This window comes from Drosophila hydei, unplaced genomic scaffold (assembly GCF_003285905.1).
Source record: "Drosophila hydei strain 15085-1641.00,03,60 unplaced genomic scaffold, DhydRS2 tig00000426-arrow-arrow-pilon, whole genome shotgun sequence".
NCBI lineage: Eukaryota > Metazoa > Arthropoda > Insecta > Diptera > Drosophilidae > Drosophila > Drosophila hydei.
This window is the reverse complement of record NW_022045728.1, coordinates 388,291-399,535: the sequence shown is the minus strand read 5'-3', so window position 1 is coordinate 399,535 and position 11,245 is coordinate 388,291. Positions and strand designations below refer to the sequence as shown.

General features: G+C 35.6%; 1 protein-coding gene across 1 annotated transcript; it reads left to right on the top strand.

Annotated features, from left to right (window-relative positions):
• Nucleotides 1-6,539: 6,539 nt before the first annotated feature.
• Nucleotides 6,540-7,166, top strand: LOC111593016. Its single transcript, XM_023305555.2, has 3 exons — nt 6,540-6,577; nt 6,632-6,803; nt 6,867-7,166. The coding sequence occupies exons 1-3, from the start codon at nt 6,540-6,542 to the stop codon at nt 7,164-7,166; spliced, it is 510 nt and encodes a 169-aa protein (XP_023161323.2).
• The last annotated feature ends 4,079 nt before the right edge of the window (nt 7,167-11,245 follow it).

Sequence of the window (11,245 nt, the reverse complement as noted above, 5' to 3'; positions counted from 1 at the left end):
TGAAAGCTGACTTGCTGCCAGTCAGCTGGTTGCTCATATTGAATGTGCACTGTAGTTGTAGCACATTTCCTCCACTTTAAGTGTAAATGTTTCCAGCATAAAAGCAATCAATGAAAAAATAAACCATTTTTAGACGTATTTTTGTTAATAATAATAATAAAAATAATATTAATTGTGAAATCACTTGGAAATTGATTAAATGCTTGACACCAATTTGAAGTGCAATGGTATTAAAATATATCTATATTACAAGTTTGTATTATCCTTATATGGAGCAAAAAAAATTATATATATACGAGAAAAATGTGACAAAAATTGTACTTAAGACTTTTGTTCTAAACTAAAACTAAAATCGTGTTGGTCAAAAGGGAAAGAAATCCAGAAATGCTGCAATAAATAGCACTTGAGATGATCCGGTTTCCGTTATTCACAATTCAACTAGCGATATACTAAGCCAAATCCAAGTTTAATACTCCAACTAACTAGCGATTGCTCAGCACAACTTAAACAATTCACTTTTCACTTTTGTATCTTAAAGGCCAAATTGAATTACTGTGAAGTTCCATGAAAAATTATTTATATATAGATATAGAGATCCAATATCAAGTTGTGTTTTTTCCTTTCTAGGGCCAATTTATAGCCTTTCAATTCAATATATATATTTGCATTAAAGCACAAACTATTTGCATGCCTTTTAATTCTCACCGAAATTCTTCAGCAAATACAATTTAAAAAAAAAAAATAAAATTAATTAAAATTAAAAAAAAATGCTTAAATTATAACGAAATAAATAAGCTATACTCTTAGCTAGCTGCTTAAATAAAAATAATTCAAAATTAAAAAAAAGGAAGAGACAAAAAGCAAAAAGCAAAAAGCAAACAAAAAACTGCAGCAACAATCAATTTTTTTGGCGCTTAATACACTTGAAGAAAAAGGGGGAAAAGAATTGTATATAAACCATGTTAGCAGTTAAGTTGTAGCCAAATATAGCTACAACAAATATAATATACAGCAAAAAAACTGTTATTAACTAATAATAATCTATTTAATAATACAAATACTTCAGAACTTATGATAAAGCAAAGAAAATTCTTTCTCGTTTTTCTTTTATCAAACTTATGCAATAATTTCCTTAAAACATAAGCAATACTTTAGTTCAACTAAGCAAATTCGTTTTTCTCGCTAATCAGTGCAAAACCTGATTGACTCTGATTTTGCCTGTAATACAAATAGAAAATCCAACACATCAAATAAATCAAAAGTAAGAGGAAAATTTAACAAAATTAATATGCAACACTAAAGAAAGGAAAATAAACGTTTTTTGAAATTATTATAAAGAAAACCAAAGCAAAAACTTGTTTTATTCAAAGTAATTCTAAGAATTGTTAAAGTAATATAATAACATAATCTCTATATATATCCATATATCATATAATAAAAGCAATTAATAAAGATCTCAGCTTGAACCTAATTTAAGATTTTTTATTAATCGATAATTGAAGATCGATAATTGAAGCACTTTACTAACTATACCCGCTCATGCGTTGAAGAGAGAATATAAGCTATAAGCTAGAGCCATGAAATTTGGTATCCCCTTTAAAAGGTGTCTTATAAAATGTCAAGATACGTCCAGATACGCCTAGCTGTAGCTCTTATAACAGAAACGGCATAAGATTCGAGTGACTTGAAAGCGACTCGGGTAGATAACCCAAGGAGAAAACTATATATTGCATATGTAGATTTATGCCTTCTTCTATATCTTCTTCTATATCCTTACTGTTAAGCTTTTCTACTAATCTATATCATATTTATATAAAATTGTGTTTTTTTCCTTTAAAAGTAGCCACTGCTATTTTCATGAACAACGATTTATTATTCATTTTTCTACTTGAAGCTTGTAACAAAAAATAATACCAAAATTTATATGAAATGTGTTAATCTTAAAATTCACTTAAAAATTGATTTTAAAATATTATTCTTATCACTAGATTTTGTTGTAGTAGTTGCACTACTATTTTTACGAACAAAGCTTTATGTGCTCCTTGAAAGCGCGGAAAAGCTTTGGCTTGCAAAGTTTTGAGAATAGAGCTTTTGATTTGAAAGCTTAGCAACTGCAAATGGTGGCCTTAAAACTTTATCAACCAGAGTTCGATGAAAGTTGTTATAAATGGAGCTGCCCTTGGGTCATATAAGAGGATGGGAATTTTTTTGATGTAGTGTCACCTGATATTTTGCTATATCTATTTATATAACTATCTATGCTGCAGTCAAACTGGTGCTCTTTGGTATACCCATTAAAAGTTGATAAGACAGGGTATATTCGCTAAGCTTTCGATATAGAAAACATTATGAAATTGTTGAGCTGAGTTGGAGGGTTGAGCTCCATCAACTCGTTGTCTGTCTGGCTGTGCTGCTTAAGGCTTAGTTTAAAATAAATTGAATCTGTCTTAATAATAAATATCGATAAACACCTTTAAGAGTACTGAGCAGAGAACTTGGCAGGGTATTTCTTAGTCGCTGTTACTGTTAATCTTTTTGAGATTGCAGCAAAGAAAAGTTTCTCACGGTCTCCAGCGTCAGCTGCTGCGGCAGCACTCTTTGGGGCAGTTCCACTTGCAACTGGATGGCAACGCTCTGCCCTGCTCCCCAGTCTCTGGCTGCGGCAAGTGGGTGGCCAGCCGAGGCAGCGAGCGAGCAGCGGGTTGCATCTGATAACATGTGTTCAGGCAATCTTCGTTTTTACTCTTCGCCTGCGATGATCTCGATGAGATTAACTTGAGACTAGAGTTGACAGATGAGCCTAATAATCATGCTAAGACCATCTCCATTCAAGAAATTCAAGAAATTTGTAAAAAAAGACCATTTCGATTCCTATAAGTGTTATCAATATATTTATATAGATATAGAAGTTTGTATATTGTAGAACTATTACAATAATATAATACAATATAATATGATAATATGACATGATATGTGTAGCAATATTATCCCTAGGCGGGGCACCCTGAACGCTGCTCATTATAGTGCTGCTGACAAGTTGTCAGATGTTGGGGGCCCCCGAGATCCCAGCACGAACTTTGGCAAATTGCTGCGAGGGAACCGTGAGAAATTGTGCCGTTGTGTCATGATATGTCGAGGATATATAAGAGGGTATATAGACATGCGTATAAGTGTATAGCGCGTATCGCATGTTGTCGGCTCGCCAATATGCCGAACAGCCGGTGACCGTGGCCCCCGCCGAGTGACGATTTCCTACCGAATATGGGCCAACGCGTTGGGCGCCACTGCGACGCCCCAGCGACGGCAATTGTCCAACAGATTTTTCGAGCAGTTTGTGGGTCAGTTGCAATTGCATTTACCGCTAGGCCAAAGTTTTCGACTCGAACAAAGCAAAGAGGAGAGAGGAGACAGTGGGAGAGAAGCCAAAAATAAGACTCAGACGGAAGTACGTAAATAGAACAAAAGCAATACACAAATTGATGAAAAGCTGAACGAGCAAAAGGCCAATTCATATCGATTAGCCGCACAGTTCCCAGAACGAAAGGCCCATGCAGGCCCTATCAAATCCGAGCAAGCAGTGAATATTTATATTACCCACTCGGCACTTGTTTGGTTTTCAAATGCAACGGGGGAGAGTTTCCACGCACTTCGAGAGTGGAGCGTACGTAGCCTTTGCTTTCCGGTTCAATTGTGGGAAATGTATGATCACCCACACATACATACACTCAGCTAATTGTCACCACCGAAAAACAAGTGAGAGCGATGCAGTAGGGAGTGCTCGACTAGAAAATACCCTGAAACTAACTCGATCACTGTGTGCTATGGCAGAAACTACGTGGGAAAGAGTCAAAGCTCTAGAGCATATAGACTTCGGCATTGATGAGCTGATGAACTAAAACTGATAGACGGTAAATTGAATAGATAAGGGAGAGCATTTATATATTTATATGAAAAAAATATAATTTATAGTATGGCCTACTACTCAGCATGTCCAGAACATCCTTTTTAACATCGCATTTACACACTTTCACTGAATACAGGGTATTCAAAAGAAAATGACAGCAAACCTCCGACCATTTGAAGGGGCCCAATTTGAAAATGCGACGCATGAAATGCACGAGTGAAATATTTAAATGACATTCGTAACAGACATCAGGCACTAATACTCGTGTAGAATGAACCACTAAATGAAATTCAAGTGCCGAGAGCTCACTTAACCCAGCCCAGCTCGGCACACACACATATCGCTCTCACATCCATTGGCATGGGGACAAGGAAGAACACTTTCTCTGCCTTTTAGACAGAGGGTCGCACATGCGCACTGGAAATTTGAATGTTCAGCTAATGTAAACTTAGCTCAAATTCAGGTATAAGCATTACTAATGATGATATACAGATCATAGCTCATTAGACTTGAGTTAAGGTCTTACCTCCAAGCTTACCAATATAATTGAGTCTGACTAGATATATGTTAAATGATAAAAATAGAATATGATTAAAAGAAAGAATTGTAAAAATATATCTATAAGATAAAATGTTCTTGATATATAAAGGATTCTCAATATATGAAGCTTGTTTTAAGATTGATATATCAAATCATACTTATATGCGAGTATTTAATCATCCCAGATTGAGGCATCTGTCGTTCCTTAGTTGACAAATTGATAAATTATATATGATAATATATATATATATATATATATATATAAATATATATATATATATATATATAAATATATATATATATATATATATATATATATTATCATATATAATTTATCAATTTGTCAACTCAATTTTATTTTCAATTTTTCTAAATAATACAAAAAAGTAACGTCTTACATAAATATCTTTGACTCATATATTGCATTTCGTGAATTGTAATTCAGTTCCACTGTGCAAAGCTTGAATTGCGATTCGCTCATTACACATTATTTAATTTGCTCGCTCAATGGCGACTCTATGGTTATGATTTACGCTGTGCCATGGACTAACGTCTATGAGGAATCGTCTTCTGCTTGGCGGCTCGCTTATCTGTCGTATTCCCAAGTACCTAAAAATAGACACAAATTGTAACGCACTTGAAGTGCACTTTGAAACATCTTGACGCTCAAATAAAAGAACAACAATAATACAAACAACAACAACAGCTACAAAATGGAATACAAAAAAAATTAAGACAAAAACATGCATTGGGGCACGACAGGCATGTGATAATATGGACATATATATAAATACGAGGAAGAGGAAGAGCACAGCACAGCAGAGCAGAGAAAAGATGGCAAGCGGCCGACCCGGCTGGACTAGTAAAAGGATAGGGCCACGGGCAGAGGCACGGGAACATACACATGGACAAGAAACGGCAACGGCAACGGTACTGCGACTGCGACTGCCAATGGAACATTCATGTGAATGTGGAGTTCAAGTGCATGGCATGACACAGACACGCAGCCCAGAACGAGGCTCTGTCTTTGTCTATTTCGCTGTTTCCCTTGCACTCCCTCTCTCTGTTGCTGTCGTTCCCTTTCGGTTGCTCCTTATAGCTGTGCGAGTGCGTCTGATGCAAAGTGTTTTTCCCAGGCGCTATTTTTAGAGTTGTATAAATACATATTCGTTTGATATGAAATATTATTAAAATGCATTGTCAAACAAATATCAATCTATGTTATATAAGTATCTATACATAAATTTGTAACATATGAGAAATATAATTTCTATTAAAAACTAGGCCATAATAAGTAAATAATACACTGAAATAAAAATACATAAAAGTTATGCTATTTACTGCACTCGACTGCACAACACACTATAATTAGTCAGCATACCGTTTAAATCAGTCGAAAGGTGTCTTTTAGTATATCACATTAGTTAACTGTTTAGCATAAGCCCTAAGCGAAACATCTTAATATAGAAGAATGAGAAGAGAGACTAACAGCTGGCATGACACTTTCTAAACTAGTCAAGGGAACCACAAAGTCGTTGTACCTTTTCGGTATGAAAGTGTATATCAGAAAAGGCGGGCTCAGCAGCGCAAGTGTCGACTTGGAATGGGCGCCAAAGATACGGACGAGAACAGTAACGGGACTACTCTCGCTGACAATGCAGCGAAAGTGTTATATGTGCGTGCCCCTCTTCCTCTCTCGCTTCCTCTCTCGACACATGCAGTGTGCTATTATTAGCTTTGTTCGGCTCGCCACATGTGTTGTTGCCAAAGGCATTGTAATGAGAAGAAAATAGTACTCCACTTGAGGCAATGGCTCATATGGCAAGTTGAAGTTTGGCGCGCACATATATATACACACACACACACGCAGTGAGTGAGTTATGTTTTATTTTTATTTGTAATTCTTTTTTTGGTATGCATTTTCCAAAAAACCCAGCAACAGTTCTCACACCCGCTGTCTCTCTTTGTTGCTCTCTCGTCGGCTCGTAGGAGTAGCAGTCGCTGCTCATATAAGAAGCTGAGAATGGCCGCAAATTTGGACAGTCTTTGGTAGCAGCTCGGCGCGAGTGAACCACGCACAACTGAGATCGAGAGAATGGGCGTCATATACAAGATACTAAAGCAGCAACGCCAGCAGCAGCAGGAGATGGTTGATCAGCAGCAGCAGCAGCAACAGCATCGACGCAGCCTCAGCATGGAGCTGAACACGGCGACCAAGTGCAAGGTGCAGGCGGCCATTAAACAGCGCCAGCTGCACCGCCTGGAGCAGCGCACACAGCAGGAGCACGATGAATCGCTGGCCGAGCAGCAGCTGCAGCAGCTCTGCCGATTTCTCGCCGAGAATGCGGCACGTAAAAAAGTGAGTCCACAAAGTGAGTCCAGCTGGCGTCACTAGCTAATCGCAACTCTTTGCCACCTTCAGCGTCAACGCCTTAAGCTCCAACAGGATCCAAGCAATCATGAATCCGCAACACATTCACTGGCTGGCACTCACGACATGGATCTGCTTATGGAGCAGCTGAGCACATATAGCGATGCCACGCCCTCGCCCTCACCCACGCCCTCGCCCGCGTCCACAAGCAACAGAGCAGTCACGTCGGCTGCACCACGCGTTAGCATCTTGCTGAAGATCCGCCATCAAATCTTCGAGCGCAAGCGTCAACGGCAGCGCCAGCTGGCGGAGCTGGTGAAGCAGCGCATGGTGGTCTGGCGACCATGGTAAAGCGCTACACGCACTGCCCAGTGTTAGTTGTAATCATCGATCACTGTATATTCCTCTGCCGTGTGATTCTTACGTCGATCTTCCATATTCTAACCACAACATTTTTTTATTAATATTTTTTTTTTAATTATCATAGTTAATAAAACGTTTTTTTTACTGTAAAAAATTAATCGAAAGGCTTTCATAGACCCGGGAGTTAAACGGCATTCTTCGGCTAATGGAAATTTATTGGGTTTATCTTGACTTAGTTGCAATTAATATTGATGTACATATTTAACTATTTAGAAAGCTTTGGAACTAGATCAGAGTTTTTTGTTCTCTTTTTAAATCGTGTTTGTTCGATTCTGAACTATTTGGAAAGAAAGAAATATTTTCTCAAATCTATTACTGAAAATATCGGTAATTGAAATTTTAATAATTTTTATATCTCGCTTTAAACAATACTACATATATTTGTATATATATAATTCTGTTCACTTTACCGATTTAGATAGTTCTAACTAAAAGTTGAAAGATTTGCCGAATTTTTTCGTCAAAATTGAGAAAATAATTATATGAAAGCCCTGTATACCATGATATATATCATATATAATATGCATTCAAAGAAATTTGAGTTTTAACATTAAAGAAAAAATTATTAAAAATTTTAAAGCTTTCCCTATTTTGTTAATGTTAGTTGTTTATTTGCGAGCTGTACAAGTTTAAAATATAATAAAACACAGAAATATATTTTGAATATAAATAAAAGAAAATTTATTTGATGGTTAGTTGTATGATATTAATTCCAACAAATCTTTTTTTAAATTTGACACTTCCAAGACGCAATCTGGAACACTAATGCCACAATAATCCCAATCATGACCAGCGTCATATGCAGCAATGTCTCCGCCCGCCCATAAGGCGCAGCAAAAACGCATTTCCTGCAGGTGTCATCGTGTTTTAACAAAGACTTTAAATTGGAATATTTCTGTTGATTGTCGTATTCCTTGGACCAAAGGACTTCGTCGTTCAGGCAATTTGATTTAATATATTTTGAATAACAAATTTAATAAGTTACAAGCGCTGTTCAGATGTTGATCTATCTATAATAAAATGTCAAGCCTAGCTCAATAAAAAACAACTATGAACTATTAACTAGGTTGTCAAATGAAGCAAAAAGACACCCATTATATGGATATTTTATTAAATTTTTGGTTCAATTTGAAAAAATCGCTGTAAAATAATTCCTGCAAGTAGACAATTTATAAGGTAATTCCAAACCATCGGGCATTCAATCAATCAAATTTAGTTAAAGACTTTTACATCTATCTGAATCTAAATTAAAATATTTCTGAAATTCTCAAAATATTTTACTCTCACTTTGTCTTTATTGGTTTCCATAATGGATCAATCAGATCGGTCAGTCAGTCAGTACGTCAATCATTATTCGCTTATCAATCAAGTAAATCCGTATCCGTACTTTGCAAGATGGGTATATTAGCACCTTAGCTGCCTTTTGCAATCTATGCCGAAATCTTGCAGCTTTATCTTCGCTCAGCGATCGCCTCTTGGGAGCTATTCGATTCATTCAAATATCAAACCTTGTTGGCCTGTGTAATCCAATGTTGCATTAAAACAAAGTATTGTGTTTTTTTTTTGGAGAATTGAATTAATTTATTGATAAATTTGCTATGCCGGCATTTGCTGAGTAAAACTTGATTTATTTGACATTCATATGGAACTCGAAGTGTAATATATTTCGTTAAAGTTTGCTTTATGTATGTTATTTATGGATATAATATATGTATTGAGTATTGAACATTGACACCAATTGAAACGGTTTAATTCACAATTATATTTTGATCTATATATCGTTTGGATAAATGAATATTTGCTATTAGCTACGACGCTGTCTGCTTAGGACGCTGTCTGCTCTGCATTTGACTCTATGTCTGTGTCTGTGTCTGTGACTATGTCTGTGAGACACAGACTGTGACTGTGTTTGTGTCTATAGCTTTGGCTGTGGCTGTGGCTGTGTCTGAGTTTGTGTCTATGGCTTTGGCTGTGTCTGTGTCTGTGACTGTGTCTGTGAGACACAGACTGTGACTGTGTTTGTGTCTATGGCTGTGTCTGTGTCTGTAACTGTGTCTGTAACTGTGTTTGTGTCGGTATCTGTGTCTTTGTCTTTGTCTGTGTCAGTGTCTGTGCATATGTGAGTGTATGTGTGCGTATATTTTTTAATATTTGTATTAGTTAATTCGATTGGATATTCATATTTAATTCGTTTTATTTTCTGTTTTTTCTGCTTCTTCCCTTAGCTTCCATTCCATTGGCTGCTTTCATTCTTTAAGTACTCACTTCGGTGCCTTGCCTATTTCATTCTCCTTCAATCTCTCAGCTTATATATGTAAGTATTTATTTTCAATATTTTTAATGTATATGTGTATATGTATATATATTTTTCTTTCTTTTAGTTTTTCAATTTGAGCTGCGCTCGCACACGAAACACACAAAAAAGTTGATTGATTAAAAAAAATTCCATTTAGACTTTGAATTTTCTGTTTTCCACGCTTTGATTTTCATATTTTTTGCTTGTTTCTATTTTTCTTCAATAAATACTGTTTTCTTTGACATTTATATAAATAGTTTTTGTATAGTATTTATACTCTTTCACGTGGCGTTTAGGGCATATTCGGCTCGTCTAGACTTAACTAAAAATTTGCGTTTATCATTCTAAAAATATGAAATAAAGTTTAACTTGTATTTGGTATACCAAATCGATATATATTATAGAGTTAGGTATATAAAATAGATCTATAATCTTGAGTTGGATATATAAAATAGATCTGTAATCTAGAGTTAGGCATACCAATAGATCTATATTCTGGAGTTAGGTATACCAAATAGATTTATAATCTCAAGTTAGGTATACCAAACAGATCTATAAAATAGAATTTGGCTTACCAAATAGATCTTTAATTTGGAGCTAGCTATACCAAATAGATCTATAATATATAGTTGGGCTTACCAAATAGATCTATAATATAGAGTTGGATATACCAAATAGATATACAATCTAGAGTTGGGTTTACCAAATAGATCTATAATCAAGAGTTAGGTATACCAAATAGATCTATAATCTAGAGTTGAGTGTACCAAATAGGTCTATAATCAAGAGTTAGGTATACGAAATATATCTATAATATAGAGATGGGTTTACCCAATAGCTCTATAATCGTGAGTTGCATATACCAAATAGCTCTATAATATAATGTCTGGAGTTAGGTATACCAAATAAATTTATAGTACGAAACGATCTATCAAATCGGAAAATAATTTCCAATTAATTGAATTTCGGACATGGATTTCAGTCGAATAACCAACGTTTTAGCCATTGTGAGCGAGCATCGTGCAGTCGGCTATGCCCGACAGCCATGTTCATTTGAAGTTTTTGTAGGTAGACAACATTTTGCACAGTTATTTGCTAGGTACACACATTTATTACTTTATGTTTGCTAAGTAGTGCTGCAAGTATCTGAAATTCCTACTCAAATGTTTCTGCTTAATGAAAATTTGTTGGCAACTTAGCTTAAGTCAGGATGCTCTGTGTGCCCCTTGGGAAAGTGTTCAAAGCGGGCCAAATGTGGTTAACAAACAGTTCGAGTTGGAGCTCTTAGTTGACAATTTTAGATGCATCCATCGATATTTTAATTTCAAAGCAGAGTGTTTCATGCTTTCAATATGACTAAAAGTAAATTAACTTATGGCAGGTAAGGCCTTGATCCGTAGTCTTAGCACACATAGGGGACAAGCTGGACTCAGGTCAATCCAAATTCTATCAACTAGACGTATGAATAACTTAGTATAAATATTAAAATTAGTTTAACAATCTATGAGTTCCAATTGAAACGCCTTTCGTCTGACGAATGTTCCAAATTAGATCGAAATCAAATTAAATCGAACGGAAATCCACTTGCACGCACTTAGACTACATTCAATAGATAAATATACGTATATATAAATATATTCACTCGTATGCACATACATATACATACAAGCATTGATGTATATATAAATACATCGGTTTACATAAATATCGT

What these genes read in the sequence shown, in the direction of transcription:
- LOC111593016 (XM_023305555.2), top strand. Translation starts at nt 6,540, where the DNA reads ATGGGCGTCATATACAAGATACTAAAGCAGCAACGCCA. An exon ending in ATACTAAAGCAGCAACGCCA is followed by an intron (nt 6,578 to 6,631) that starts GCAGCAGCAGGA and finishes GCATCGACGCAG; the next exon opens with CCTCAGCATGGAGCTGAACA. An exon ending in AGAATGCGGCACGTAAAAAA is followed by an intron (nt 6,804 to 6,866) that starts GTGAGTCCACAA and finishes TGCCACCTTCAG; the next exon opens with CGTCAACGCCTTAAGCTCCA.